The sequence below is a fragment of the Accipiter gentilis genome, chromosome 19, assembly GCF_929443795.1.
Source record: "Accipiter gentilis chromosome 19, bAccGen1.1, whole genome shotgun sequence".
Lineage (NCBI taxonomy): Eukaryota > Metazoa > Chordata > Aves > Accipitriformes > Accipitridae > Astur > Astur gentilis.
This window is the reverse complement of record NC_064898.1, coordinates 17,582,237-17,607,149: the sequence shown is the minus strand read 5'-3', so window position 1 is coordinate 17,607,149 and position 24,913 is coordinate 17,582,237. Positions and strand designations below refer to the sequence as shown.

Sequence of the window (24,913 nt, the reverse complement as noted above, 5' to 3'; positions counted from 1 at the left end):
AAGAATGGAAGTAACTTTTAGGGAAGTACTTGAATGAAAAGAGATCTGTAGGCTGATAGATAAGCTCAGAAAAGCATTCCTAGGGCAGAAGAGGTAGCACTTTCCAACTGGCTCTGCTGTGTAAATAGGAAAGACAAAACTTACCAGTTGAGGAGACGAAATATAAAGAAGTGACGTGATGAGGCAAGTTCCTAAAGGTATAAAGAAGAATAACAACCTTCATGTAATAAAAGGGAGGAAAGATAAAACAGGATTTCACAGATAATAAGGCAGTTACATTTTAGAAGTTAGAATATGACTTGTATAACTATCAACAACCACAGATCTGGAATCTGAAAAATCACCTGCGCTCTTTACTCCTCTTCCTCTTCTTATTATCAGCAATGAAGATTCAACAATTAAAATCCCATTGTTTCCTCACTGGCTGATGAGGATGATGAGAATCCAGCTCAGCCTTCCAAAGCCCTGAAGAGCCAATACAGCTTAATTGGAGGGAAAGTTGTTGGCTTGCTGCCAGCTAATAATAAAACTGGCCCCAAAAAAGTAGCTATGCTGGGTGATAAAAAGGACATTGGTAAAGTCATCTTCTTGTGTCTTGTTGGAGGCTTGAATTATTTTGTATGTACTTCCCTGTTGGCTACTTTTCCTGCCACCTCTCATTATTCTTGCTTTCTTATGTAAATTACAGCAATTTATTAGATTCCAATTTTCTGGCATGTAAAAAAGCTCCCTACCTCGAATAGCATCTCTGAACCTAATTCTATCTGACAAGACAATGTCACAGGCACATTGCGCATGGTGGAGACAATAAAAGTATATGGCCATAACAGTGTGATATATCACATGGCAATAAAGCAGAGATAACAGCTGCTTGAACCCTTCACAATGAAAGCACAGCTATGGCCTATCAATTTTCAGATTACCTTGGGAGCGGTTTTACAATCCATAATCTATAATCCTATAGAGGGGAAAATTTTATCAGTTTGGTTTCCCACAGGTTTTTGAAGACCTTGAAGCTGTAGTGTGTTGTCTAAGGAAGTCTGCAAAACCATATTAAATGGTTGAGTATATGGACCTGCTGCATGTTGCAATGCCGGGAGCTCACAGGAAAGTCCGAGGTGTCCTCTGAGCTAAGAGTTTGGCAACCATGACTGTAGAATAATCTCACAGTCACTCTAATGGCATCTGTACACCATCTTCAAAAAGCTTAACCAGTCTAGTAACTTTGGTAATGATGCACCTAAGCTTATGGTTGACTAAAAGCTTCTTCCTTCTTCTCTTTTTGATTAGATAAGAAAAAATTATAAAATCTTGAAAAAGTACTGCTTGTGATGCTGAATGACTAATGACAATGATTCAATGTTTTGAGAATGCCCTGTTGGAACAATTGCTTCTGAATTATGACTACATGCAGGTTAGCAGATCAGAATAACAGAGCTCAGAGCAAAAGGAGTTATTTGCCTGTTCACAGACAGAATTCAACACAAGACCTACGAGACCCTTGTGATCTTTGTGCTGTATGTTCAAAAAATTAAAACTGGAGAAGAATCCATAAGTAGTAGCAAACTACTGCTCTGCAGTACACTTTCCAAACTTCTTTTTTAATTAAAAAAAATCATTGTCTTTCAGAGTCCATTCTCCTTACCATTTTGTGGAAAGCAAGAGAAGCTTCTGAAGAAACAGGAATTAAAAAACATTTTTCTTCTGATCCAGCTACTGTCTAATCTCTGCAGCTAGTAGATAGGGAATGTGTCTTATTAAACAGACTGCATGTAGGTGCATCGGTCTGTGAAAATGGGTGTGGTTGTAGAGGAATTGCATGAATTCTGCCATTAACAGTACTGATCTCTTGCCTAAAGGTAATTAGCTTATTTAAAACAAATCATCCTTTTGTCTTACTAAAATACATATAAGAGAGCAATCCAGGATATGTAATTTGGTGCTTAGCATTAAACAGCCTCATGAAGGCATTGCTCATTGGAGCTCACGCCTCTGCTCTGAGGGATTCGGATCACTACAAAGATTATCACTTACCTCTTGTCGAGGTATTCAGTCACACAGTCAAAGTAAAGCATATTCAAACTTAAATACTTCTTTTCTGGATTAGAATTGGTGCTACACTAACTAAAGTATTATAGAAGTCTGCAAGATGATTGGAGTTCTGTATTTACTCCTTCACTGGTTGCAGTAGCAATTTGCTTAGTTCCAAACTTTAAAAACTATGGGGTTTTTTAACTGCAAATCCTGTTTATTCAACAGGGGTTCTGGAAATCAAGGTGAGGTTTGTCCTTGCTAATCAGTGTCTCATAATCAATTCAGAAATATGTTCATGGAGAAGATAGGAGGCTGTCAGAGCAATTTTATAGGTAATGAAAAGAACACAGCATGGGGGTGTTCATTTCAAAGAGTTTTCTTTATTAGCTATGGTGGTAATTGGGAAGTCAAGAGCGCAGTTGAAATCGAGTTTGCAGCACTAAAAATTAGAAAATTTTTTGTGAACTCAGCAGATCTGCTGCTGAGTCACTGAGACACAGAAATACAGCACCTCTCTATTTTTCTCTGTTAGTCATTTTTTCAGCCCATCCATTGTAAGCACTTAATGGATTTGATATAATGGCATTTAAAAAAAGGAATACAGATCAAAACTGTATTGCAACCTGTATATATCCTACCATTATGTTACCAAAATAAGTTTTGCCACTTCTAAAGTAGCCAGGAAGTAAAACATTAGAGTAATTGTAGCATGCAACAAGACAGGTGAGACCATTATTGGCATGGTCAAAACCAAAGCTAGAACATTTTTGGTGATGGTTCAAGCCCCTTAGGGATAATATGGTCTCATTTAATAATGAATAGCACAGTAACCAGTTGCACTAAAATCTGTCTGCAATAGGCTGTGAAACTGATGAAGGACTTCATGTACCTTCAGCCATTCATGGAAACCTATAGATTTAATATGATAAAACTCCCTTGCCTACTGATCAGACAAAAACCTCACTTTTTCATATCACTTGTGCCACTGAAGTCTCACAACACCTTTTCAGATTTGTATTCCACTGAAATACAACTTAATCTAAAATTAACCTTCCTTTGCCATTTGTGGGCACGCTGCATAAATATTAATGTGTGAAGTATTCCATTTATAATCAGTCACACTCCCAAAATTTGGTGATGTCTCCCCCCGCACACATCCCCTCTGACAGCCCACTGCTGACCTCACGGACAGGAAAGAAGCAGATCAGAAACTGCTGAAGACAGGAGCAGTGCTTTGCTCACACTTTCATCACTCCCCTGAGATCAAGTGCTAGCTCTTCTTTGCGCCTCTTCTGCCACTCAGCCTGGCCATTTCTGTTCGGGTGTATTTGTCAAGGCAAAACTAAAGTCCAAGTGTTTGAGAGGGCACCAGTGCAAGAAAGCAGCATTTGCGAGACAACGTGCAGGCAGGACCAAATAGCTGCCTGAAGCTTATGTACATCTCCATGTTGCACATGCTTCCTTGCGTCTAGGATTGAGGCCGTTCCCGTAACGCTGCTGGACTAGAACTTGATTACCCTCATTGTGAGGATGCCACCGCTTCCCAGGTGCCTGGTGGCAACTGCTCAGGTGCACTCAAATGACCCTGGTCAGAGGAGCCATTTTAGAAAGTCGGGCTTAAATTTAGAAGAATGTGCCAGATTGGGAAGTGCCAGATTTAGCAAATGGGAAGGTGGCTGTTCAGAATAGAAGGCTGTTTCTTCACCCTATGAATACAAATGGGTTAAGGTGACTAAGTAAATGTCCTAGTGTTGCCTCAAGCCTTCAAAAGACTGATTAACAAATAAGAAGGTGGTGATAGCTTAAAACATGAGAAGTGTGATATGCTTGCTATTCAAGGACTGTTTAGATTATGTGTGCTGAAGGTAAAATTTATTCAGTTTAAGATTCTGCTTACAACAGAGGATGCTTAAGGAGTGTTTGGATAATAGTCAAGGCACCAGATACTGGACATTTCAGAGTCACAGACTTGCCAGTTAAGGACATACATCCTCCTTTGGCATTGAGAAATGAGAGGTTGGCAAGAGAAACAAAGACCTTGGTGTCCTCAGATGACACATGCCCACAAGAGGACAAAAGTAGGAGGGGGATTCTTCCCCAAAGGACCACCAGGGACCCCCAGGGCAGGCATAGAAGACTCTGGGATGATTGCTCAAGAGAACAACACGTCATGCTTGCTCAACATAATGAATATGCAATAGTTAGGCGGAACATATGTATTAGCTAGGCATGGTGTTTTAACTGTAGTGTGTAAGTACGGACTGAAAACCTCAGTAGGTGTGCTCCATTTGTGGAGATCTTCCACCTTGCACCCTGTGCAGAATAAAGCAATGTCTCCTCTCTCAACATACTTTGTGTGTTTGGGGAGTTACTTTCTGATCAGGTAACGCTAGGACTTCAGTGAGAGGGAGCAGAATGAAAGAAAAAGGAAAGACAGTACCAGAGGCCCAGGCTGTAAACGTAAATCACATTAGGCAATTACTGATCGCTAAAGGAGTGCAATCTTCTGGGTCAGACAAAACTGGTTTAGGAAACCAAAAAAAAATCCCAGATAAATAAGTTTAAGGTAGATCTGGGAACCAATGAGAGAAGTGCTAGCAGGCTGAGTGGATATGTTGCACTGGGCAAGCTTTAAATGAAAGATCAGAAACTGAATAATTGTATTACCTGGATGAGCATAAGCCAAATAAGAGCACAGAGGTATATGTGGGGTTAAAAAAGTTGTTAGGGTCTGTCTGTGGTCTTCTGAACAACCAGGCAGACAAGCCCCAAGTTATGACTAGGTCACAATTAAAACAACTGTCATGGATGGTCTGTCCCCGGGGCTAAGGTTCTACAACTTCAGGATCTGTAATTGTGGAAGCCAGTATGCAATAAACTAAAAGCTTGGTTAAGAGATACAGCAGTGGTATGGACAAAAGTAAATCACAGTAACTTAAGGCAAAAAATCTAGGGAGAGGAATAGTTTAGAAGCTATACAAACTGTTACCTTTGACAGTATAACTCCCTCAATACCCTTTCTCAGGGTAAGTGCTGAAAGTGTGGTGGTAAAGAGTGGCAGAATAGCATAACCCCTAAGGCAGTGCTAAGAAATAACACAGAAGAAGAAGAAGACAGTCAGCAATACCAGATATATAGAAAATGCTTCGGAAGCATGGGGACGATCTGAATTGCTGGGATAATGCTCCACAAGCATTCTGCTGTGTTGCTTGCAGAAGATCAGTGCAAGGAAAGAGGAAAGTGGGCCCTCTCCCTCCTAGTGATCGTCTTGGGAGTCTCGTCCCTCCCCTTCCCATGGCTCATGGTCAAATTAGAACTGGATCACTGGAGAAGGTCCACCATTCTAGTGGAGCTAAGGGGTGATCAGGAAACAAACTGCCAGGTCCATCAGTGTAACAAAGAACACTTGAATACCAGAGGCAGGCTGTGCCCAATGCAATCAAGAAGCTACTCTGATGGAGTAAAGCAAGAACCTAATGAAGTGCTAAAGGGTTGTTTGTGGGGTTTTTAGAGAAGGAGCATACAAAAGAGAAATGAATATTCCATTAGAATCAGCCAGGCTGCTGAGCCCTGCCATCCTCCTGCAGGGGCAGACCACAAAGGAGGAGAAAAACACACAGTGGCCATGTAAGCACAATTTCAAACTCGTAAAGGGTTTGTTATGGCTCTTTGGGAGATGCAGAATAGTAGGATGGAGAAAGACAGAGAGATCCAGACCCATCCAGACTAGAGACTGATAATAATAATTGTGCTGGGGAATCTGGAAAAAAGCAGTTACTCACCACACTATGTGCTATTGCAAAACCAGCTCTGCAATATAGACAGCCATGCAGAGAAAACCAATAGCTCTTTAATCATCAAGACTGTAGGAAAAGGGAAGGGCCAAAGGTGTAAAAGGAAACTGCTCTCACAAGGAACTGAAGTCCCAGACAGATTGAAGTGGATACCTCTATGGAGCGATGGGTTAAATGAGAGAACACCATTGGGATAGCAGTATGGGAACCTAGCTTGAGCAGCAGCAGCCACCAAATCAGATTGGCAACTATTTCTTTAGTTGAATTAGCACAGAGGTTCCAACAAGCAATGAAAATTTTGAGATGAACAAAAGGCTCAACGGGATAATAAACACAGAAATGAGTCAGGGCTTTAATATTTGCTAACAATGACCTGCAGCAATCGGACCTAAGAAAGAGGGATAAGAGTGAAGCATCATATAACTAGAAAACCCAAATATGGTATGATCCCCAGAATTAGAAAACAAGAAGAGAAAAGGCAGCATCAGCTTCAGGCTCTTCTAACACACATTCTGAAAAATTTTGGAAGAATCATAGAATCATTTAGGTTGGAAAAGACCTACAAGATCATCGAGTCCAACCATCATCCATGCCCACTACACCATGTTACTAAACCATGTTATGGAGTACCCCGTCTATGCGCTTTTTGAATACCTCCAGGGATGGTGACTCAACCACTTCCCTGGGCAGCCTATTCCAATGTGTGACAACCCTCTCAGTAAAGAAATTTTTCCTAATATCCAATCTAAACCTCCCCTGGCTCAACTTGAGGCTGTTTCCTCTTGTCCTATCATATCCAGCCACCTGACAGAAGAGACTAGCACCCACCTCACTACAACCCCCCTTCAGGTAGTTGTAGAGAGCGATAAGGTCTCCCCTCAGCCTCCTCTTCTCTAGACTAAACAGCCCCAGCTCCCTCAGCCGCTCCTCATAAGACTTGTGCTCCAGGCCCCTCACCAGCTTGGTTGCCCTTCTCTGGACACGCTCCAGCACCTCCATGTCTTTCCCGTAGCGAGGGGCCCAAAACTGAACACAGGACTCGAGGTGCGGCCTCACCAGTGCCGAGTACAGGGGAACAACCACCTCCCTGCTCCTGCTGGCCACGCTATTTCTGATACAGGCCAGGATGCCGTTGGCCTTCTTGGCCACCTGGGCACACTGCTGGCTCATATTCAGCCGTCTGTTGACCAACACCCCCAGGTCCTTTTCCACCAGGCAGCTTTCCAGCCACTCTTCCCCAAGCCTGTAGCGCTGCATGGGGTTGCTGTGACCAAAGTGCAGGACCCGGCACTTGGCCTTGTTGAACTTCATATGATTGGCCTCAGCCCATCGATCCAGTCTCTCCAGATCTCTCTGTAGAGCCTTCCTGCCCTCAAGCAGACCGAACCTGCCTCCCAACTTGGTGTCATCTGCAAACTTGCTGAGGGTGCACTCAATCCCCTCATCCAGAACATTGATAAAGATATTAAACAGAACAGGGCCCAACACCAAGCCCTGGGGAACACCACTTGTGACCCACCACCAACTGGATTTCACCCCATTCACCACAACCTTCTGGGCTCAGCCAGCCAGCCAGTTTTTCACCCAGCGAAGAGAAAAAAAGGGAAGGAAAAAGAAAAAAGGCAAAGAAAAAGTGAACCACATACAAAAGAATACCTAACTGGTAGAACAGGTAAAATGTTTAAAACTGCAGAACAAGCCAGACAAATGCAATACAATTAACATGAAAACAAGCAGTTCAAACTCACAGACGGTATTGTTAAATTCAGTGAACAATGTGAGTACATGCATGAAAGAAACCTAGCAGGGAGGTTTCCATTGGCTACAAAATCGGGGGGGGGGGGGGGGGGGGGGGGGGGGAAGGACAAGTTTGAAAACAAACACCAACAAAGTGCTACTGGCATGTGAGTAGATAACAACTGAAAGAATGGTGGGTTAGGTGTGACCCTACAAAGGTAGAGAGAGGGGGTGGAGGTATCAGGTATTTTATTGAACTCAGACAGACCTAACCCTTGAAAACTGAAGTTAACACTATAATATGATTTTAAGTGGTATGTGAGAAAAAGTAATTTTTTTAGGGTACATAGAAGGAAATGGAGAAAAAACAAAACAACAACTAAAAAAAGGAAAGATAGTAGAAATCTATGCATAAATAAAACCTGCTAATTTAAGCTAAAACAACTTATTGGTTATAAGTAATAGATAATAAATGGATAATAAGCATGGCTTGAGAACTTCTAAACAATAGTATGAGGACATTAGCTGATTAATTGTATGAAATAAAAAAGAAAAAATGCAGTTAATCAGGCCTTTAACATCCCTAGAAAATCCTATGGAGGGAGATACTTGAGCTGGAGTAACTCAGATGATAAGTATTAATAACAATCCTTCCTGTTTTATCTTCCAGAGGTAGAACAGAAAAGTAATCCATTCCAACTCTATGAATATTATTAATTATAAGTTGCTTAACTTTGTTTAAATTTATTTTAATTTCATTTTATTATCATATCTGAAATGGGATAGACATAATACTTTTATAGGTCAATTGTCCTGTCTGAAGATAAAACAAGAGAAAAATATGAACAAGTGAAAGTAACTAGGAAAACTGGATCCAAATCAAAGGTGTCTCTATCTCCAAACTTTGTTCCTCTCAGTGATGATGGGTATAGCTTCTTTTATTAATAGTGAATATGATTAATAGATCACCAACTCATGAAGGTGTGTATGTAATATAAAAATGCATGTGGATATGATTTTGTCTATTTATAGAACTTAATATTCTGAGTGTTGAAAAGCAAAGGTAAATCAGTTAGATACAGAAATGTATCAGCTGCATTTTAAAAGACTGCACGTTTGTGTAGTGCTACAGCCAAGACATTTTAAAGCAACAATGAATAAACTGATGGACCTGGGGTAAATAAAAAGTAGCATAGGGTAGAAACCAGAGTTTTCCCATTTATGGAGATATCAAAACACTACATATGTGTAGAATATGCAATCTGTAGTAATCTGATGGAAAAACTTAAATTTTTATCAAGAAGCTCATCAGGTAATTTTAGGAATAAATAATGATATTTCTTCTGAGATTAGAGCTCTGCATCAGTGATGAACTATGGAACAAGATGGAATTTTCTGGACAGCAAACAGCAGGGACAGGCAGGCATTATACTTGGGAAGACAACAGCTTTCTGATTCAAACATGATCAAGAGTAACTATGAAATTGTACCATCTATTTCCAATCAATCTGTAATTGTCTATGTAGGCTCCAGTTGTCTTTGTGTGTGGCTTGTGTCCAAAAATACCATAATTTGTCTAATTTACAATATGTATGTATGTGTATGTTTAGTGTAAACTCTATGGAAGAATGATATTTCTTACTATATACATTTTAAAGTAACACTTATTAAAGAAATCGTCACAATTGTGTGTTATAATAGGCCACTAAATTTTGGGGTGAATTTTAATCAATTGCAACAAATGCTAAGGGTACTTAAAAGGTGGACTGAGTTGGACTTCATGCCTGAAGAATCATCAGGGCGATTTTGCTGATTGTGCAAATCGTATAGACCATAACAATTCAAAGATGAGCAGGCTGGTGTGTAACCGATACCTGAAGGTAATGATGGGCTGCCCTCAGACCTTTGCAAGTTATGACATCACAAGACTAGATAGGAAAAAGTGAAAGCTTTGAAGAAGATCCATTGCCCCGTCCCAATCCTGACCTCAAGTACAACGATTCAGAGTCTTAATATTAAAAACTATTAGTGCGATCTTTGTTTCAGTAAAACCTTTGTTTTATATAAACATGAATTTCAGAAAGGCTTTGCTGATGCAATAAAATTTTAGAGACATACTTTATTTCAGTCTAACACTTGATTTTTTTTTCCAAGCAAGTAAAGCTCTTAACAATTCAGTTTTAAATTTATTGACATGAGGTAGCAATACCAGAAGTACAAGTAGGCAGCACTAGCAAAGTGCAGGTTAAGGGTCATAGGCACTATTACTCTCGAAGTGCAAAACCCTCATTGCAACATAGCAATAATGGTGTAGTGAACTTTCAGTATTTCTGCAGGAGTTACAAAACCAGGAAAGTCCTATGGCACAACAGTGCAGGGCTACTTTCTCCTTTCTTTTGAAGCTTTTCCAGTCTCACAGAAGACAAGAAGATCCTATTTTGGTGAGTAAGAGCCTATCTTACTGTATTCTCCTTAACCTTTCCAATTAGATTTTTTCCCACTGCTTTGTCATGTTTCAGGGGCACAGTTTTCATTAGGACTGCACACCCTTAAACACACAAAGGAAGTTTTCTTCACTTAGTGTGGAGAGGACAAAAATCAGTCCAATGCAAGTCAAAAGCAGGACACAGTGAGAGGAAAGAGTAGATTAGGACAATCTGTTGGGCAAGGCTGGTACAAGGACCAGCCTGCTCTAGAAGATGAAGCCAGAATTTCATAAATAAAAAGCAAACAAAGCAGTAAGACAAGATACTTTGAGGTACAGGTACGTGGGGAGAGAAAGATGGATCAGCAGCAAGGGAGAAAGAAGATGCAAGACTGATTGACACTGATTTGCAGGAAAAGGGTGGTGAGATTGAGAAGCCATACAAGTAGGGAAAAAGGTAAAACAAAACCTCCATGGTAGTCAAAGGTCAACTGGGCTTTGCTAGGCAAGAAGACTCCCTGCACGTGAGGAAAGGGAGGTACCGAGATTTCAAGGAGAGATCCCAAAGGGCAGACAAGGGCTGTCTGAGAAAGCAAACAGTAACAATGCAATGAGGGGGAGGAAAAGAGATTAGAGGAAGGACAAGGCGTGATACAGCAGAAAGGAGCAGATATGGAGGAACGGGGTAGGATAGAGCAGAAGGGAACAAATATAGGAGAAACAGGTGGAAAGGTCAGAACCCTAAAAACAAAGGCTTTCCAGACTCTAGAATGAAACCCAGATTCCTGAGCATCTCCGGTCTTCTGCTGAAAGCAAGCAGCTGTGAAACTCAATAGCCTCAGGCTCATTTAATGCTGATGAAGAAAAGAGAATGACAACTAATTGTGCTAGTCATTATCTCATTAATTTGAAGGGAAGAGAGCTGTAGAGATTTAAATATATAATGTTCACTATCAGTGACAGCCCATACAAAGGTCAGTAAATCCTAAATGACAGAATATTCGATTTTCAGTTTTCTTTCTTTAAAAAAACCATAGGACATGACATATAAAGAATTCCAGACAATTGCAGCTGAAGGTTGCAAGTCAAGAAAGTGTCAGACAAATAGCAAAATTAAGGTTGGTGAAATGTGAATTCAACCCTTTTTGTGTCACCCTATGACACAGTTTTGGATGACTACTTATCTGTAATGGACAGCCTTATTCCACAAGGGAATCAAGTTTAGACCATGCCAACAGTGGGGGAAATGATTATTAGGCTTCTCCTGCCAAAATAATCACTTATTGTCAATTTGCATATCTCAGTGGCCCACTGTTTTTTTTTAATGCGGCCCCTCTGAGATCCTTGACTGAAATAGACTATTTATATTCTATTTCTGTTTATATGCACTTAAAGGACCTTAACTTTTAAAATCAGAATTGGTTTTGTTTTCCTTCCCTTCTGTGAAACCTTAAATGTCCAATAGTTCTAATTGCCTATCCCCTTATGAACTCTAAACTCCTTCATATTAGTGCATTTTTCAAGTATCCTGTTTTCAGTAATGTACTAATTAAAATCCAAAACTAGAAAAAGAGACCAGTTTTCCCATCTCTTCCTTTCCTAATTTTCATCCATGTCCTACACCATTTCCCTGTAACCCATGCAGCCCTCACCTACTGCCAGCCAAGCTTCACCTCATAAAGCCAGATACACTGACTTTTTTCCATTATGTTAGTGTTAGACATAGTGCCACCACAGCATGTTCCAAATTGCTTCTTGAATTCTTCATCTGATGTTCCGCTTTCAGTCATATCCTCCATGTCAGCAATACCAAGTCTGGCAGTATTTCATTTCTTATTGTTTGACTTAATAATCATACTGCGTTAAAAAACAGTCCTGATGCACTTCCACAAATACACCTCCAGGCATTTTGTCCAGTTAACGAATTCCAGTCAATGCATGAATAGTTAACATTTACCATAAATATAACTTTGTGCTCGAATATGATTTTGTCCCTTGTGCTAGGAGAGTGCCAGAAGAAAAGCGTGATTATTACTGCACCCTTGATGAAAGAGTAGCTGGAGATTCTTTTGAAGCCTTTCTGAAACTGACACACTAAAATCCTAAACTAGATGGGTAATTTCAACATTAAGTAGAAGAGTACTCTAGTGCAGCGAATGATTTAATGCCCATAAAACCACACTTCACCTCAAAGACTTTAATAGATGAAACTCACCTAGAATGAAGACCATCACAAAGGCACTACACCACTTCAGGTACTACAATAATGTTTCTCTCTTAAACACTAACACAGTAACTGAAGTGGTGTTTAGACTTTATGTTGACTGTCACTGAAGAGAGATACATGGCTCTAAATGCATTACCCCCAAACAGCAGCTATACCTAGGGCAGCAGATAATTCAGTGGGTCAGCTTTTGTTATTCAGGCAAGGCAATAAATCCAGCCAGTAAGTTCCAATTTACACAATGATCTATTGTTCTGTCTCCCATCCCTGAAAGACATGATCCATCTTACATTGCAACTGAATGGCACCACACCATCAACCACTGTTGACTCACTGGTACTCTTGTTAGTTACCAAAGTGAAAGGGCCAGACCATTGCCTCTGAATCACAGGTAACGGTGGAAAAAGAAATCCAGCTAAGCACATTATTTGGTTGGTGTGACAGTGGTTATCAGAAAATGATCTACTCTAATCAAGCAGTCACCAAGTCTGACTCACCTTTTGATTCCCATGAGTCCATCATGTTCCAGCTCCAGGCCCAGTCCTTATTTCCCTGGCATACAAGAACCAGGTGCATACAGCACCAGGTAGTCTAGGTGGAAATGCCCTAAGTACCGGACCACTGTAACCTAAACTTCCTAAGGAAATGGGACTTAAGATAATCAGGCCTTCTATTAACACATCTGTCCTTTTGTTAGCCCCTCCCAACAACTTTTAAACTTTTGCTAAATTCCACCAGATTTGAGTCACGACCTCAAGTTTTGAGATTATTATACAGAGGTTTTGTGAAAATCAGGAGCTGGCTAGAAGAGAAAGAGCCAGACTTCCACTCCTGAGAGAAACAGGCTGTTGTAACTCTGTGTCTTGAGCATATTGTGGCCACCACCTGACTGATCTCAGGTGATACCTTGACACCGTGACAGAGCTCAAGACAGCACAGTTCATACTGTCTTTGGGACAACACTGGTGGAAAATGATGGTGAAGAATGAAATTTGGCCCCTTTATTAAAAAGTTGTATTTAAGTTGTGAACTCATTTGATTCGCCAAACCCAATTATTCCCTGGTTCCAAATTTCAGCTTGTGTTGAACTCATGGCCAACCCCGTGAAGTAGACCATCTGTTACTGCTGGCAGAGTAACTACAGGCTGGTTTTTATGCAGCTTAGGCCATCCATGACAGCTTTGCATTAACTTAAACAAAAGACAATAAGCTGCATAGCAAAATTATATTTTAAATCATTAACTAATTAACTCTCAACTCCCTCCCAAGAAGTACATAACAGAGTTTCCTTAGCCTCATTTCAATGCAACAAAAGAAACAAAAAAATGAAGTTAGTTGGCCCCAGTGCTGTGGCAAATCCATGGGACAGCCACCACTAGGACTTCAGAACCTCCTGATTGCCAGTGCAACGCTCCCTCCCCAGCCCAACTTGGACTTCTGGCTGTGACAAAACCGGCAGCTGCCTGCAAAAACAAGCTGAAGGACAGAGATAACAGCACCTGAATGCTACATGAACAAGGGATTGTGGCAGCTCCCTTTAATAATATAAACCAATTATTTTCTTGTGGCTCTGTTTTCCATCTTAAAAAGGATTAGTCAAAGGGTTATGTGGGATTATGGAATTAGCCTTTCACCCCTGAAAAATGTAAGTTCAAATATTAGTTTGGGTCATGAATGAAAATCAGTTTCTTCCATTCCAGCCTAGAGCTTATACATTAGAAAAGCATGATACAAATTGGCAGAACAGTCCCAGGAGTGGAACAGCAACAGTAGCTTGTATAGAAAGTGTGCGTGTGTATGTGTGTATATAGATATCTATAGTACACAAAATACATATGTACATGCATCTACTTACACTAAAGAATAGGGAAGGTGGAATAGGTGAGCATGTTTAGAAATAGGATGGCTTTGAAATGTTGATACTGAATCCAAATCAGGAGATTGAGGTTTACTTTTAGCCCTGCTATGACTCGTTGGAGTGGTCTTCACCAAGCAAGAGTCACCTTTAATCACCTAACACTGAAGTATCTGGTCTAAACTAGTCATCAAAGCTCCTCTTCAGTTTCCACAGAAAGATGTGCATAAGGTTACCTATTCCACCTACCTTCCACACCTATCCAATGATGGCAGTACAACCAACGTACACAGTCCTTTGGAAACAGATCGATCTCTCTCTCTTTCTTAGGTTGAGATGTACCCAACCTAAATCCCTTCTTGCTCCCCATCTTTGTTTTGCCCAATCTATTTAGATGAAAGTTTCAAATCCAGGTGACTCTTTTTATTGACAGTTCACAGCAAAAGGATCCTTTTATGTGCCATGGAAATTCAGTATGACTAAAATACCAATAAATTATTGAGAATGAGGTGACAGATCTCATTTTATGGGCAATTTTCAGCAGGAAAAAAGGGTTGGAAAATTATGGACAACAAAATAACCCTTCCCCTACTAAGGCTTTGATTTCTACCCCAAAAATATTAACAATGCAGGGGAAAAGATGAAACCCAGACCAGAAAATGTTATTAAGTGAATCTTCTGTCCCTACAAAAAAGACAGACTCTTCTTTATTAAAGGAGATACAACTTTTCTGTACAGGCTCATGACAGCAGTGGACAGGCAAACTGGCTTTCATTTGAACAGTGGCTGGGCTCGAGCTGACTCAAAAATATATAAAGAACTATTTAAAAAAAACCAAAATTGGATAGAAATGGAAGCAGTATAGAAGACCAAACTCCAGCCTCTGCCATGGTGTACACTGTGAAAACAGTCAACTCAAACGGAGACAGAAGTAGGAACATTATTTGCAGACTGTGCATTATAGCTCTAAGTGCCCTTTGGTCTTGTAGAAATGTGTGCTGACATAACAAACATAGAAGAGACATAATTTCTTCTTCTGTTCTACTGGAATACCCAAAATTCAAGAGATTTCACCAATAGGAACCTCTGTCCTGAAATTTCATTCATGCTCATTAAAAGTTTTTACTTCTGTGACCAATTAAAGATAAGTCCCTTCAGAAAATCAAATCAACAAAACACAGAAAACAAAGTGCATGAATGGATCTCTAGGAAGCAGCCATTTGTCTTCAGAATAAAAAGGAAAAGAAAAAAAAAGAGAGTACAGACTCCATCAGCAGAGCGATGCACAGAATAGTTGATTGTTCCACCATCCAGGCAATTCCTGGTCTTATCCTGCAACACAAAGATAGTTTGCCTTAGAAAACTTAGATTGCTTTCAAAAAGAAACACAGAACAGTTACTTTTCCTAGACATAGGAGAAAATTTCCCAAAACTTAAAAATACAAAGGTTTTAACAATACAAGCGTGAAGAATATACCCCTTTCTTTGAGATGGAGTACTTCCTGCAATAATGAGTTACTTCGTATTAATCATAAAAATCAATAGGTTTAAACACGCATTTCACTTTCAAAGAGAATTTAGTTAATTTGAAATAAGGTTACTAAAAAGCTGAGTAAGAACATCCGTAGATTGCTTAATGCAGTTTAATCAATCATTTTAAAAAGCAAATAAGATTAACATTTATAACTTATCCTTTTATAGATAACTCTAAATAATAAATCAGACCTATGTTGCTGATATAAATGAAGAGAGTGGAAATTCAGATCAGATGAAGAACCTGCTCTTTACAGGTTGCTGAGGCAGAAAAGCTGCCATTTTGATTCCCACCTACTTGTTTTCCTACTGTCAAATGCCAGTGCAGCCACAAAAGACAGACTGTACAACACTTATTTTATTTCACATTTTGTAGCAGGCTCATACTTCAGGCCAAGTTCAGGCCATAGCTTTCTAATTTTTCTCTAAATCACTTGGCACACTTTCGGGAGCTATAAAACAAAATGAGTGATGATACATAACAATTGTGTGTGGCAGGGAAATATATAGTGTTCCTCTTGTGTGGATGAACTGCAAACCTGGAGAATGCCAGGAGCAAAGCCTACCTTGAAAGGTCACATTTATGCTCAGGGACAGTTTAAGCTTTTGACAAACAGTTAAAGATAAATCCTGTAGTAATAACAGACAACAAAATGGTACATTTCTCCTAAAAGCACTTATACAGACTCGGGAAAGATGCCCAGAAACAGCCTGAGGCATGAAAATAAATGATAATATCTGTAAGTTTTCCATAATAAGTCAGTAAGACTAGAGTAGTACATAGATAACAAGCAATGAGGATACCAACTTTCTGAAAAGGGAAACTGGAACAGAGGTAGATAAAGGGAGACACTGTAACGCAAAAGCTCTTCTTAAAAGTAGATTCTTATTCACCAGAGAAAAATCCTTTGCACTGATGAATTCAGAAAATAGGCAATTCCTTGGATAAACTTCCTTTCAAATTTCTGGAGAAAGAAAAAGAAAAATCAAGTAAACTCATGCTTCCATCAAGAACAAGCCTGTTCTGTGAAGTGTGCAATTATTACTTTCCTATAGCAGAACTGCAAAATAACTATTCAGGAGTGATAATTCTGAGAAGACAGTCCTTCTGTGCTTCAAGCCATGAAGCCGTGATAACTCCATCTGTAGTTTGAAAAGGATCATGATGCCCTATGTCTTGCCTACATTAAACAGAAAGCATCTGAGGTATCATTATTTTTTTTAAAATCAGTGTAAATAAGACTGGTGCAAAAATCCACATGCACCCTTTCATGTTCATTCCAACCAGGACTACTTTAGTGTATCTAAAATTGATTAGCAATACATTTAAATTGAACAACAATAAACTATTTCTAATTTGGGAAAAGAAGTCCACACAATACTTTGTAGTATTTTGATTACACCAGTGCACATTTGTGTAGAGATAAATCTCAAAGAAGCAATGTGCCATAATAAATTATTTGCTGTTAGAAAGGACAGAAACTTTCCCCATTTTTCCAAATTAACGTAACGAGGCAGGCTGTCTCAAGATCTAAGTCTTTAAAAACCATGGGGCATACCTTTCTCTGTGTTGAACAGACACAAAAGAGGAAGAATACAGCTAGACAGTAACCTCTTCTGCGGGGATAGCTCCTGCATCATTCTCAAAAGTGGGGCAAAACCTGGAAGCAACACAATGATCCAGTGTGGCCTGGCTGGCCTGAAAACCACGCAAAGTAGGACACAAAACCCTTCCGAGTTATGTCTGCTGCGAGCAGCCCTAATTGCCAGCACGTGCTATGTGAACCCACTGATACACTGTCAGCAGCACCTCGTAACTGTGCCAGCCATGCTGGAAGCCAGGCAGGGAGACGTGCAGTGCCTGTCCTCCTCTGTCGTATGCATCTTACTTAATGCAAATGAGCATATGGCATCTGTCACTTTGGGATCCCAAATGAAGCTGTATGTTTCAAGCTTAATTTCAGAGTGAAGTCCATAGATGCCCTACTGTCTACTCCTGCAGCTTTGGAAGGAAAAACCTCTGAAATGCACACATTTTCCGAGGTTGACATTGGGTTGGAGCACGTCCTGCCGGTGACTTTTGCAGTCGCCTCCCTACGGGCGCTGTCCTTCCTCTAGATCTGACAGACTGGTTCGCTCAAACGCGAACCACAAGGCCACGGCAATCGAAGCGTAAATCAATTTTAGGTCTGTAGCCCAGACTAAAACAAGAAACGCATCAGAAAAACCCGTCGGGGCTCACCAAGCGCCTGGCAGGCGGTGAGGGGAAGGGGGTTCCCTGGCCTGCCACTGCCGGCAACGCAATGCACCCAGCCTCGGGAGAAAAAATAATAATTCCCCCCCACACACACACCCGTTCCCCGCCGCGGAAAGTGGAGGTTTCCCGCCGAGCCCGGCGGTGGGAAGCCGCCTGCGGCCGACCAGGACGAGGCCGGGGGCGGCTGCCGGGAGCAGCACTGAGGGAGACGGGCTTCGCCGCCCGGCGACCAGCCCCTTCGCCGCCCTCGCCTGCCCCCGCGGGCTCTCCCGCGCTCTCCGGCCGCGCAAGCCGCCGCCGAGGACGACCGAGCACGGCCACGGCCGCCTCCGCTGCCCCTGGGCACGGATCTCGCCGCCGTCGCCGCCGCCTCCCGCCCCTCAGCGCCGAGGGGCGCCGCTCCCGCCAACCGCCCCCGCCCCGCCCCCCCTCCGCTCCTCAGCCGCCCCCCGCCGGGGCGGGGCCGGGGGCGGGCACTTCGCGCTCGGGCCCCGCCCCCAGGCTTTCTCGTACCGCCTCAAGGGGGTGGGGGGCGTTAGCCCCGCCCCTAGCCCCGCCGGGCAGCGGGAGGGGCCGCGCGCCCGGCGCGGCCGTTAAAAGCCTTCCCGCCCTCCCGCGCGGCCAGTCAGCGGGGTCGCCGAGCGGCGGCTGGGGGCAGCGGCCGGAGCGGAGAGCGCCGGGGCGCTGGGACTGGGCGTCGGCGATGCTGGAGAATGGCTCCCTGAGGAACTGCTGCGACCCGGGCGGGAGAAGCCGCTTCGGCTTGGCGGAGCGGGAGGCGGCGGGTGCCCCGCGGCCCGCCTGGGTGGTGACGGTGCTCTCCAGCGTGCTGATCTTCACCACCGTGGTGGACATCTTGGGCAACCTGCTGGTCATCGTCTCGGTCTTCAAGAACCGCAAGCTCAGGAACTCAGGTAAGGGCTCGAGCCCCGGCGACCCGCCCCGGCAGGTGGTAACGAGCGCCCGGAGCCCCGCGGGCACCCCGGGCCCCGCTTCTCGGTGCCCTGAGGGGACCGGCCCGCTTGTGGAGGCCGGGCGGGCCACCTGCTGAAGGCAGGGGACCCAGGAGTCCCCCGCTGTCGGTTCTTGCCCTGCCGTGCCTGCAGGGACCTCCAGACCTCAGCCCCGGGGCAGACCTTCCCGGCAGCCTGCCCCCCCCCTTAGCCTGTGCGGGGAGAATGCGGGTCATTAAGCGGCTCTTAATGAGGCATTGGGGAGTCTCTGCGGAGCTGCCGATGAGGGGAATCGGTGCCATCCGATTAAAATACCGGCGACAAAGAGTGCCCAAAACGGCCGGAGGAAGGAAGAAGGAACTTTAAAACTTGCTGAGGGAGTACTTCTGAAGATGAGGCGCTGTGCCCGCGTGGGAAAGCGGCTCAGCCCGCGCTCCGGAGTCTTCGTCGGAGTTCACGGTAGTCTTTCAGGAGATCGGAATCGTCTTGCTTCTTGTCTCCTCGCCGAACATCCTTCAACCAGAAAGCAGCCAATAAAGTGGGGTGTTTTTCCTGAATCGTGTCTATAGTTTTCCTTTGTGTGTGCTGACGTGTGGCTCTGCGTGTTTGATTTGCTGAACTTACTCGCTTTCTCATCTCTGCTGTGCTAGTTACACGTCTCTCAAACTACAAAACTCCGTAGTTTAGCATCGAATTCTCGGATTTGCCTCCCTCCGGCCAGTTTCTTACCCGATTCCCGTATGTCCCGCTGCATGCGGATAGTTTCTTCCCCCCCGCCCCGTTGATGCTGCCGGCTGTTACCTGATGCTCATAGTTCGGCTGCTGCTCGCATACCTGCGCTCGGCCGGCTGTCGGGTATTGGTGCAGTACAAGGTTCTACCCCCAAAATAGCGGTGTACCTACTAAAATTCTCGTAGCACCAAGCACTTCCCGAAACTGCTCCCTTCATCGGGTCTTGAATGCCGTCATTTTGCGATGCGCACGCAGGTCGGGGTGACAAAACTTTGCTGAGAGCTGAGCGAAGTCAGGTCACAACATCGCGACGGCCCCTGTGCTCTCAGCTGGGTCGTCCCGATCCAGCTCCACGCCCAAGAGGCAGCGGGGTGCTGCTTCACCAGGGGGAAGGAGGGAGAACTGCTGACTTGTTTCTTGCGGGTGGTTTTGGTTTGTTTGTGGTGGGTTTTTGGTTTTGGGGTTTTTTTTTTAATGGGTGCCTGGCAGCAGGCACTCGTTCGCCCTTGTTCTAAATTAAACGATGCTTAGGAACAGAAGCAGTTTGTAGAGGGGTGAGGCTCCCTCTCCCTGATCATTACACGTCTAACTGCGTGCGAGGGGGGGCCGGCGGGTCCCGTTTACGCGGGGCTGAGCGATCGCACCCCCCGGAGCAGCGCCGAACTTGAGGACTGAAAGCGTGGTTTGGGTTAGCACGGGCAGAAACGGGGAGGGAGCTGCGCGGGGCGCGCTCCTTTGGCTTGTACTGGGGCTCTACGTTCAAGGGAACCGAGCCGTTACCGGGAGTAACAGAGCCGTACCGGCGTCGGTAAAGCCGGGGAAGGCGGCGCTCCCCGGTAGCCAGCAGCGCCGGCAGCCGGAGCTCCTCCGTTCCCCGAGCGGGGGCCGCGGCCGCCGAGCAGCGCCGGGCCGGGGGCGACCGCTGCTGCTCCGGGCGGAGCGGAGCGGAGCTGAGCTGGCGCACCCCGCCGCGGCGGGGGAGGGAGCTTCCCCCCGGGCCTCGCTCCCTCGGGAGCCCCCGTGGGTCACCGGCGCCCCCCCGGCCCCCTCGGAGAGGGTGAAGGCGCGTTCCCGGAGGGATTCGCGCCTGGGCTTTGGCGGGGGGGGGGACCGGCGAGCGCCCAGGGGACGGGCTTTTGCTGGAAAGCGCGGCCGGCCCGAGACATCAAATGCCGGCCGAGGGGGGAAGCAAAAAAGGGGCTCTCTTCTGAACCGCTTCCTTCGTTCAAACGGCAGCAGAGGGGAGGGTTTGGACTGGAAGAGTAAGTTTCAAGATAACGATCAAAGTGCTCTGTGGCGTCCTAGGACTGTTTGAATAGGACGTGGTGGTCTTATTCAAATACCTACTAACTGATGTCCTCCTAGGATCATCCTTAATGCGATGTCACTGACCCTGTCCCAAGGATCTCTTCATCTTTGATAAGTACCATGAAGAATAGCAGGGAGTTCCTTCTGCGTCATATTCATAAAGTTAAATACCTTTTAAATTGCCAGTTCTTAGTTTTCCATCAGGGACAGATGTCTCTCGGGGATGAAGCTGCAAGAGGATAGTTTGGTAAATGTCCACAGAGGTCTTTTCAGAGAAAATTTCTTAAGGAGGGAGCAGAGTGGAAGAGGACTGCAAACTGATGTGGGTGGAGTGATGGGGAGGGAATGGGGAGGTGGTGGTGGAAAGCTAAGACACTGCTTGGGAGCCCTTAGCCTCCAAGAAGGAGAGAAGATGGACAAGCAGGTGGACTTACAGGTTTTACTTCCTGAGCAAGCCAGAAACAACATGTTTGTACTTGCAAAGGGAGCGGATGTGGTAGAAAGTGAAATGGTGAGGAAAAATGGTATGAAAGGTGTTAGACTTGTAATAAGGGGTGTCAGAGAGGGACAAGGTGAAGCTAGCAGAACGGTTGCGACAAGAGACAGGTGATCCAGGTGACCGAAGAAAAAAGGAAGAGCTGTAGCACCATGAACACTCAATTCTGTTTGAAGAAGCTAATGAGAGGTTTTCTTGGATAAGGATGAGAGTTTGGGACTTCAGATAAGCCCCAGGTGTATGAAGAATAAATTAAGCAGCTCTTCCCACTTCTCTAGTACAAATAGTAATCTTTTCTTCAGAAAGCAAACCAAGACTTTAGCATATTTCCAGGATTTATCAACTCTATTCTGTCCTAGGCTTTACAGAGAAATCTGATAATTGCAAACAATGTAATTATGCATCACTCTCCTTAAAATTAAAGCATGATCAAAAGCAAATCTATTTTAATGCTGTTATATAATGAGGCACAAGAAAGGAGTGAAATAAAATGACCCATTAGCCTTTATGCTGGTAAGTATTATGCTCAGCAGGAGAGAAAGGGAGAATGGGTAGGACTGGTGCTTTTAGAGATTGCTCATTCACTCCTTAAACAGTGGGAATTTTGCCAACCTTACCACAGAAGGATTGTTTCATAGCACACAGAAGCCTCTTTCCCACGTTTAAATTTGTTTTTGGAGGGGGAGGGGGAAATTTGTGAAGGCTCTTCCAAGTAATGCATAGTATAATTGGTATGAATCAACATGCTTGTCTTCTTACATAACTGCACCCAGTCTTGCTGTGAGAGGCTGAGCAACTTCTGATCTCTAAAAGTGATTTAATTTACAGAATTTAATGCTTTTATCATTTCTAATTTGGGAGGGGAGTAACTTTGTCCAACATACTACAAAACTAAATACAATTTTGTATATGGAAATAATAAAATAAATCAGCCTGTCTTTCTATTTGAAATGTCAAATGTGTTCTGAATTTTCAAAAGCAACTATTCTAAACTTTTGAAGTGTTAAAGTTTACATGTGCTCAACAAAAACTGCTGGATGGTCAAGTATCCTGAAGGCACACCAAGTCAATCAAAACCACTAGATGCTTTTAAGAATTTCAGGATGCATTTGTATAGCCATACCTATAACCATAACATTATGGGCTGTGTAAGAACCCAGTAGGAAGCACTTCAGAAGGTGGGAACTGGCAAGGCATCTCCCCATTGGCCTTAAAGCCAGCATAAAATCAGTGAGAGTTGAGAATTGGGCACATTAACTCAGTATCTCTTCAAAGAGTAGTGAGGACTTGGGACCCTTTGACTTTTGGCAGAAGGCCTAATATTAACCTTGGTGCTCTGCCAAAGAATACATTAGCAGAAGGTGATATTTTTAGTGCATTGTGTCAACTCTCTTCATTCTCTCCGCTATTTTCCTTTCTATATATAACAGCTAACACAGCACCATGAGACCCTGATTTCTATTTGAATGGCAAGGTGCTGTTGCAACACAAATTAAATCAAAGTTCATGTTTCTTTTACTTGTAAGAACACGTGTGTATTTGCATGTTTAGTTCTATCTAATGTGTGTGGCTGTAGAGATGGACAATACTTCTCATTGTACGTCCATACAAAATAAAATATTCTTGCAGATAGAATTGTAATTTTGGTACTCGTCTGCCTACTAAATAAACATGTTTGGCAATATAACCAAGTCTTGTATTCTTTTTCCATGCTATTTCCCTTTCCATAGCCTTCGCTCCACATCTCTAATATAGCTGAGTGTATGTTTTCTACATTGTTACATGCTGGTTTCAGTTATTCTTAATTTCTTCGGCCACACCGGTTCTCTTTCTCTCCTTTATTCCTCCCCTATTATTATTCCTGTCCACTGGGATAGAGGACAGTTGTCTCCTGGGGTGGAAATTCATCTCTTGGAAGATTACAGTGGAGATACCTGTTTCTGAACTTCTTCCCTTGGGCTCCCTTTGTAATCAATGGAGAAAAATAAGCATTTTCAGGGCATAGTTAATCTAACTTGTTTTTGACATCTACATTAGGGTGACATGATTCAGCCCACAAAAATGTTTATTTCTCTCCACTAAAACTAAAGAGAATCAAGAGGGACTATCTCAATGTAGTCACCTACATTTAGGTGAGAAGCAATCAACATATGAAGTCATCATGTAATTCTTCTAGTAACTTGTCAAGTTCCATTTTTAAATTTGCACACTTTCCTCCTCCTCACCGCCTGTCCTCAAAGAGATCACATTGATCCAAATAAGACTGACATTAAAAAAAAAAATCATTACTGATACCACTGAAATGTTCAATATGCTTCCTGGCTCCTGAAACCATTTGGTGAAATTGTCTTTTAATGTGAGCAGTGATGCTGATAAGAACATATTTTGATGAGCAGAGCATGAGATCCCACTCTTACAATTTCAGATTTTGTACTCCTGATTTCTTGAACCCTAGATCCATAGACTTCTTAGCCCCAGCACTAGGTATGTTTGGTCTTCACATTCTCTCTCACATTCAGGATCTCTAGCCTTGAAGAGGCTCAATACTAAGAAATTCATGGGAAATTGACTTCAACATTCACAAAAGTTCATTTAAACCAACACTTAAAATAAAGATCTTCTATCTCTTTGTAATAATACTATGGATCAAACTTTTTTTGTTTTAACATTGTGCTTATTAGTTGCTAATTTATAGTAGATATTTTTATTTGTAGAACTATAATTATCATTTAACTGGGATGGATCATTTCTCTACCTGGTGAGAGCTCTTGTGCCTTATTAATGGAGAATAAACACATATTTACCTCTCAGCCTTTGTTTTTCCATGGTGAACAAGCCAAATGCTTTTAGTCTCCTCTAATAAACCAGGGTCTTCACTTCCCTGACCATTTTAGGCCTTTCTGTTCACCTATTCCAGCTGAATTAATCTCTTTTGAACAAGAGAAAACTGAACTGTTCACAGTAATGCAGGTAAAGTACCACCAATACCTTCACGAAAACAATATTAACAGTCTATTCTGTTCTGACTTTCCCTGGGTGGACAAAATGGACCTGGTATGCCTTGGAGCCACATTTTCCTTTTATGTGATAGCTTCATATAGATGACTCTTCTTGGTGCACTCACTTGCTAATGCAGCTCTTCTTTTTCTGACGTCTTTTCAGTCCACACAATTATTATTCCTTCAGTACCTGACCTCATACCTCATGCTATTATACTCTATCCACTTTCTGCTCTTTTAGTCCTCAAGGAAAAAAAGATCTTGACATTTCCTTGTATCAGTGTGGGCTCTCAACTTTGTATTATCACAAAATTTCATTAGTTCTCTTTGTGTTTTGTGACATAATACTTCTGAACCAGACAGAATCAGTTCAATGTAGGTTATCTCCCTTTGGTCCAACAATTTTCTTTCATCACCATCCAGGCAGTGGTATCAACACACTGTGTGTGGTATCCTAGCATATGTGTTTCCAAGGCTAGATCAGTTTAGAGCAACCTCCCGGGTACAGAAAGTCCAAGGCCAGCTTTTATTAAATAAAGATGATCAGATTAGTTGGTACAGCCACT

At 43.0% G+C, this 24,913-nt stretch overlaps 2 protein-coding genes across 2 annotated transcripts in view; one reads left to right on the top strand and one right to left on the bottom strand.

Moving 5' to 3' along the window:
* The window catches only part of TAF1D (TATA-box binding protein associated factor, RNA polymerase I subunit D), an 815,997-nt gene that overhangs the window by 290,755 nt on the left and 500,329 nt on the right, over window positions 1-24,913 (bottom strand). The gene's annotated exons all lie outside the window — the stretch shown is intronic.
* Window positions 18,556-24,913, top strand: part of MTNR1B (melatonin receptor 1B) — a 31,644-nt gene continuing 25,286 nt past the window's right edge. Inside the window, exon 1 of the mRNA XM_049823610.1 lies at window positions 18,556-18,773. Within this exon, the coding sequence (XP_049679567.1) occupies window positions 18,563-18,773 (211 nt within the window). The 5' untranslated portion in view covers window positions 18,556-18,562. The remainder of the gene's footprint in view (window positions 18,774-24,913) is intronic.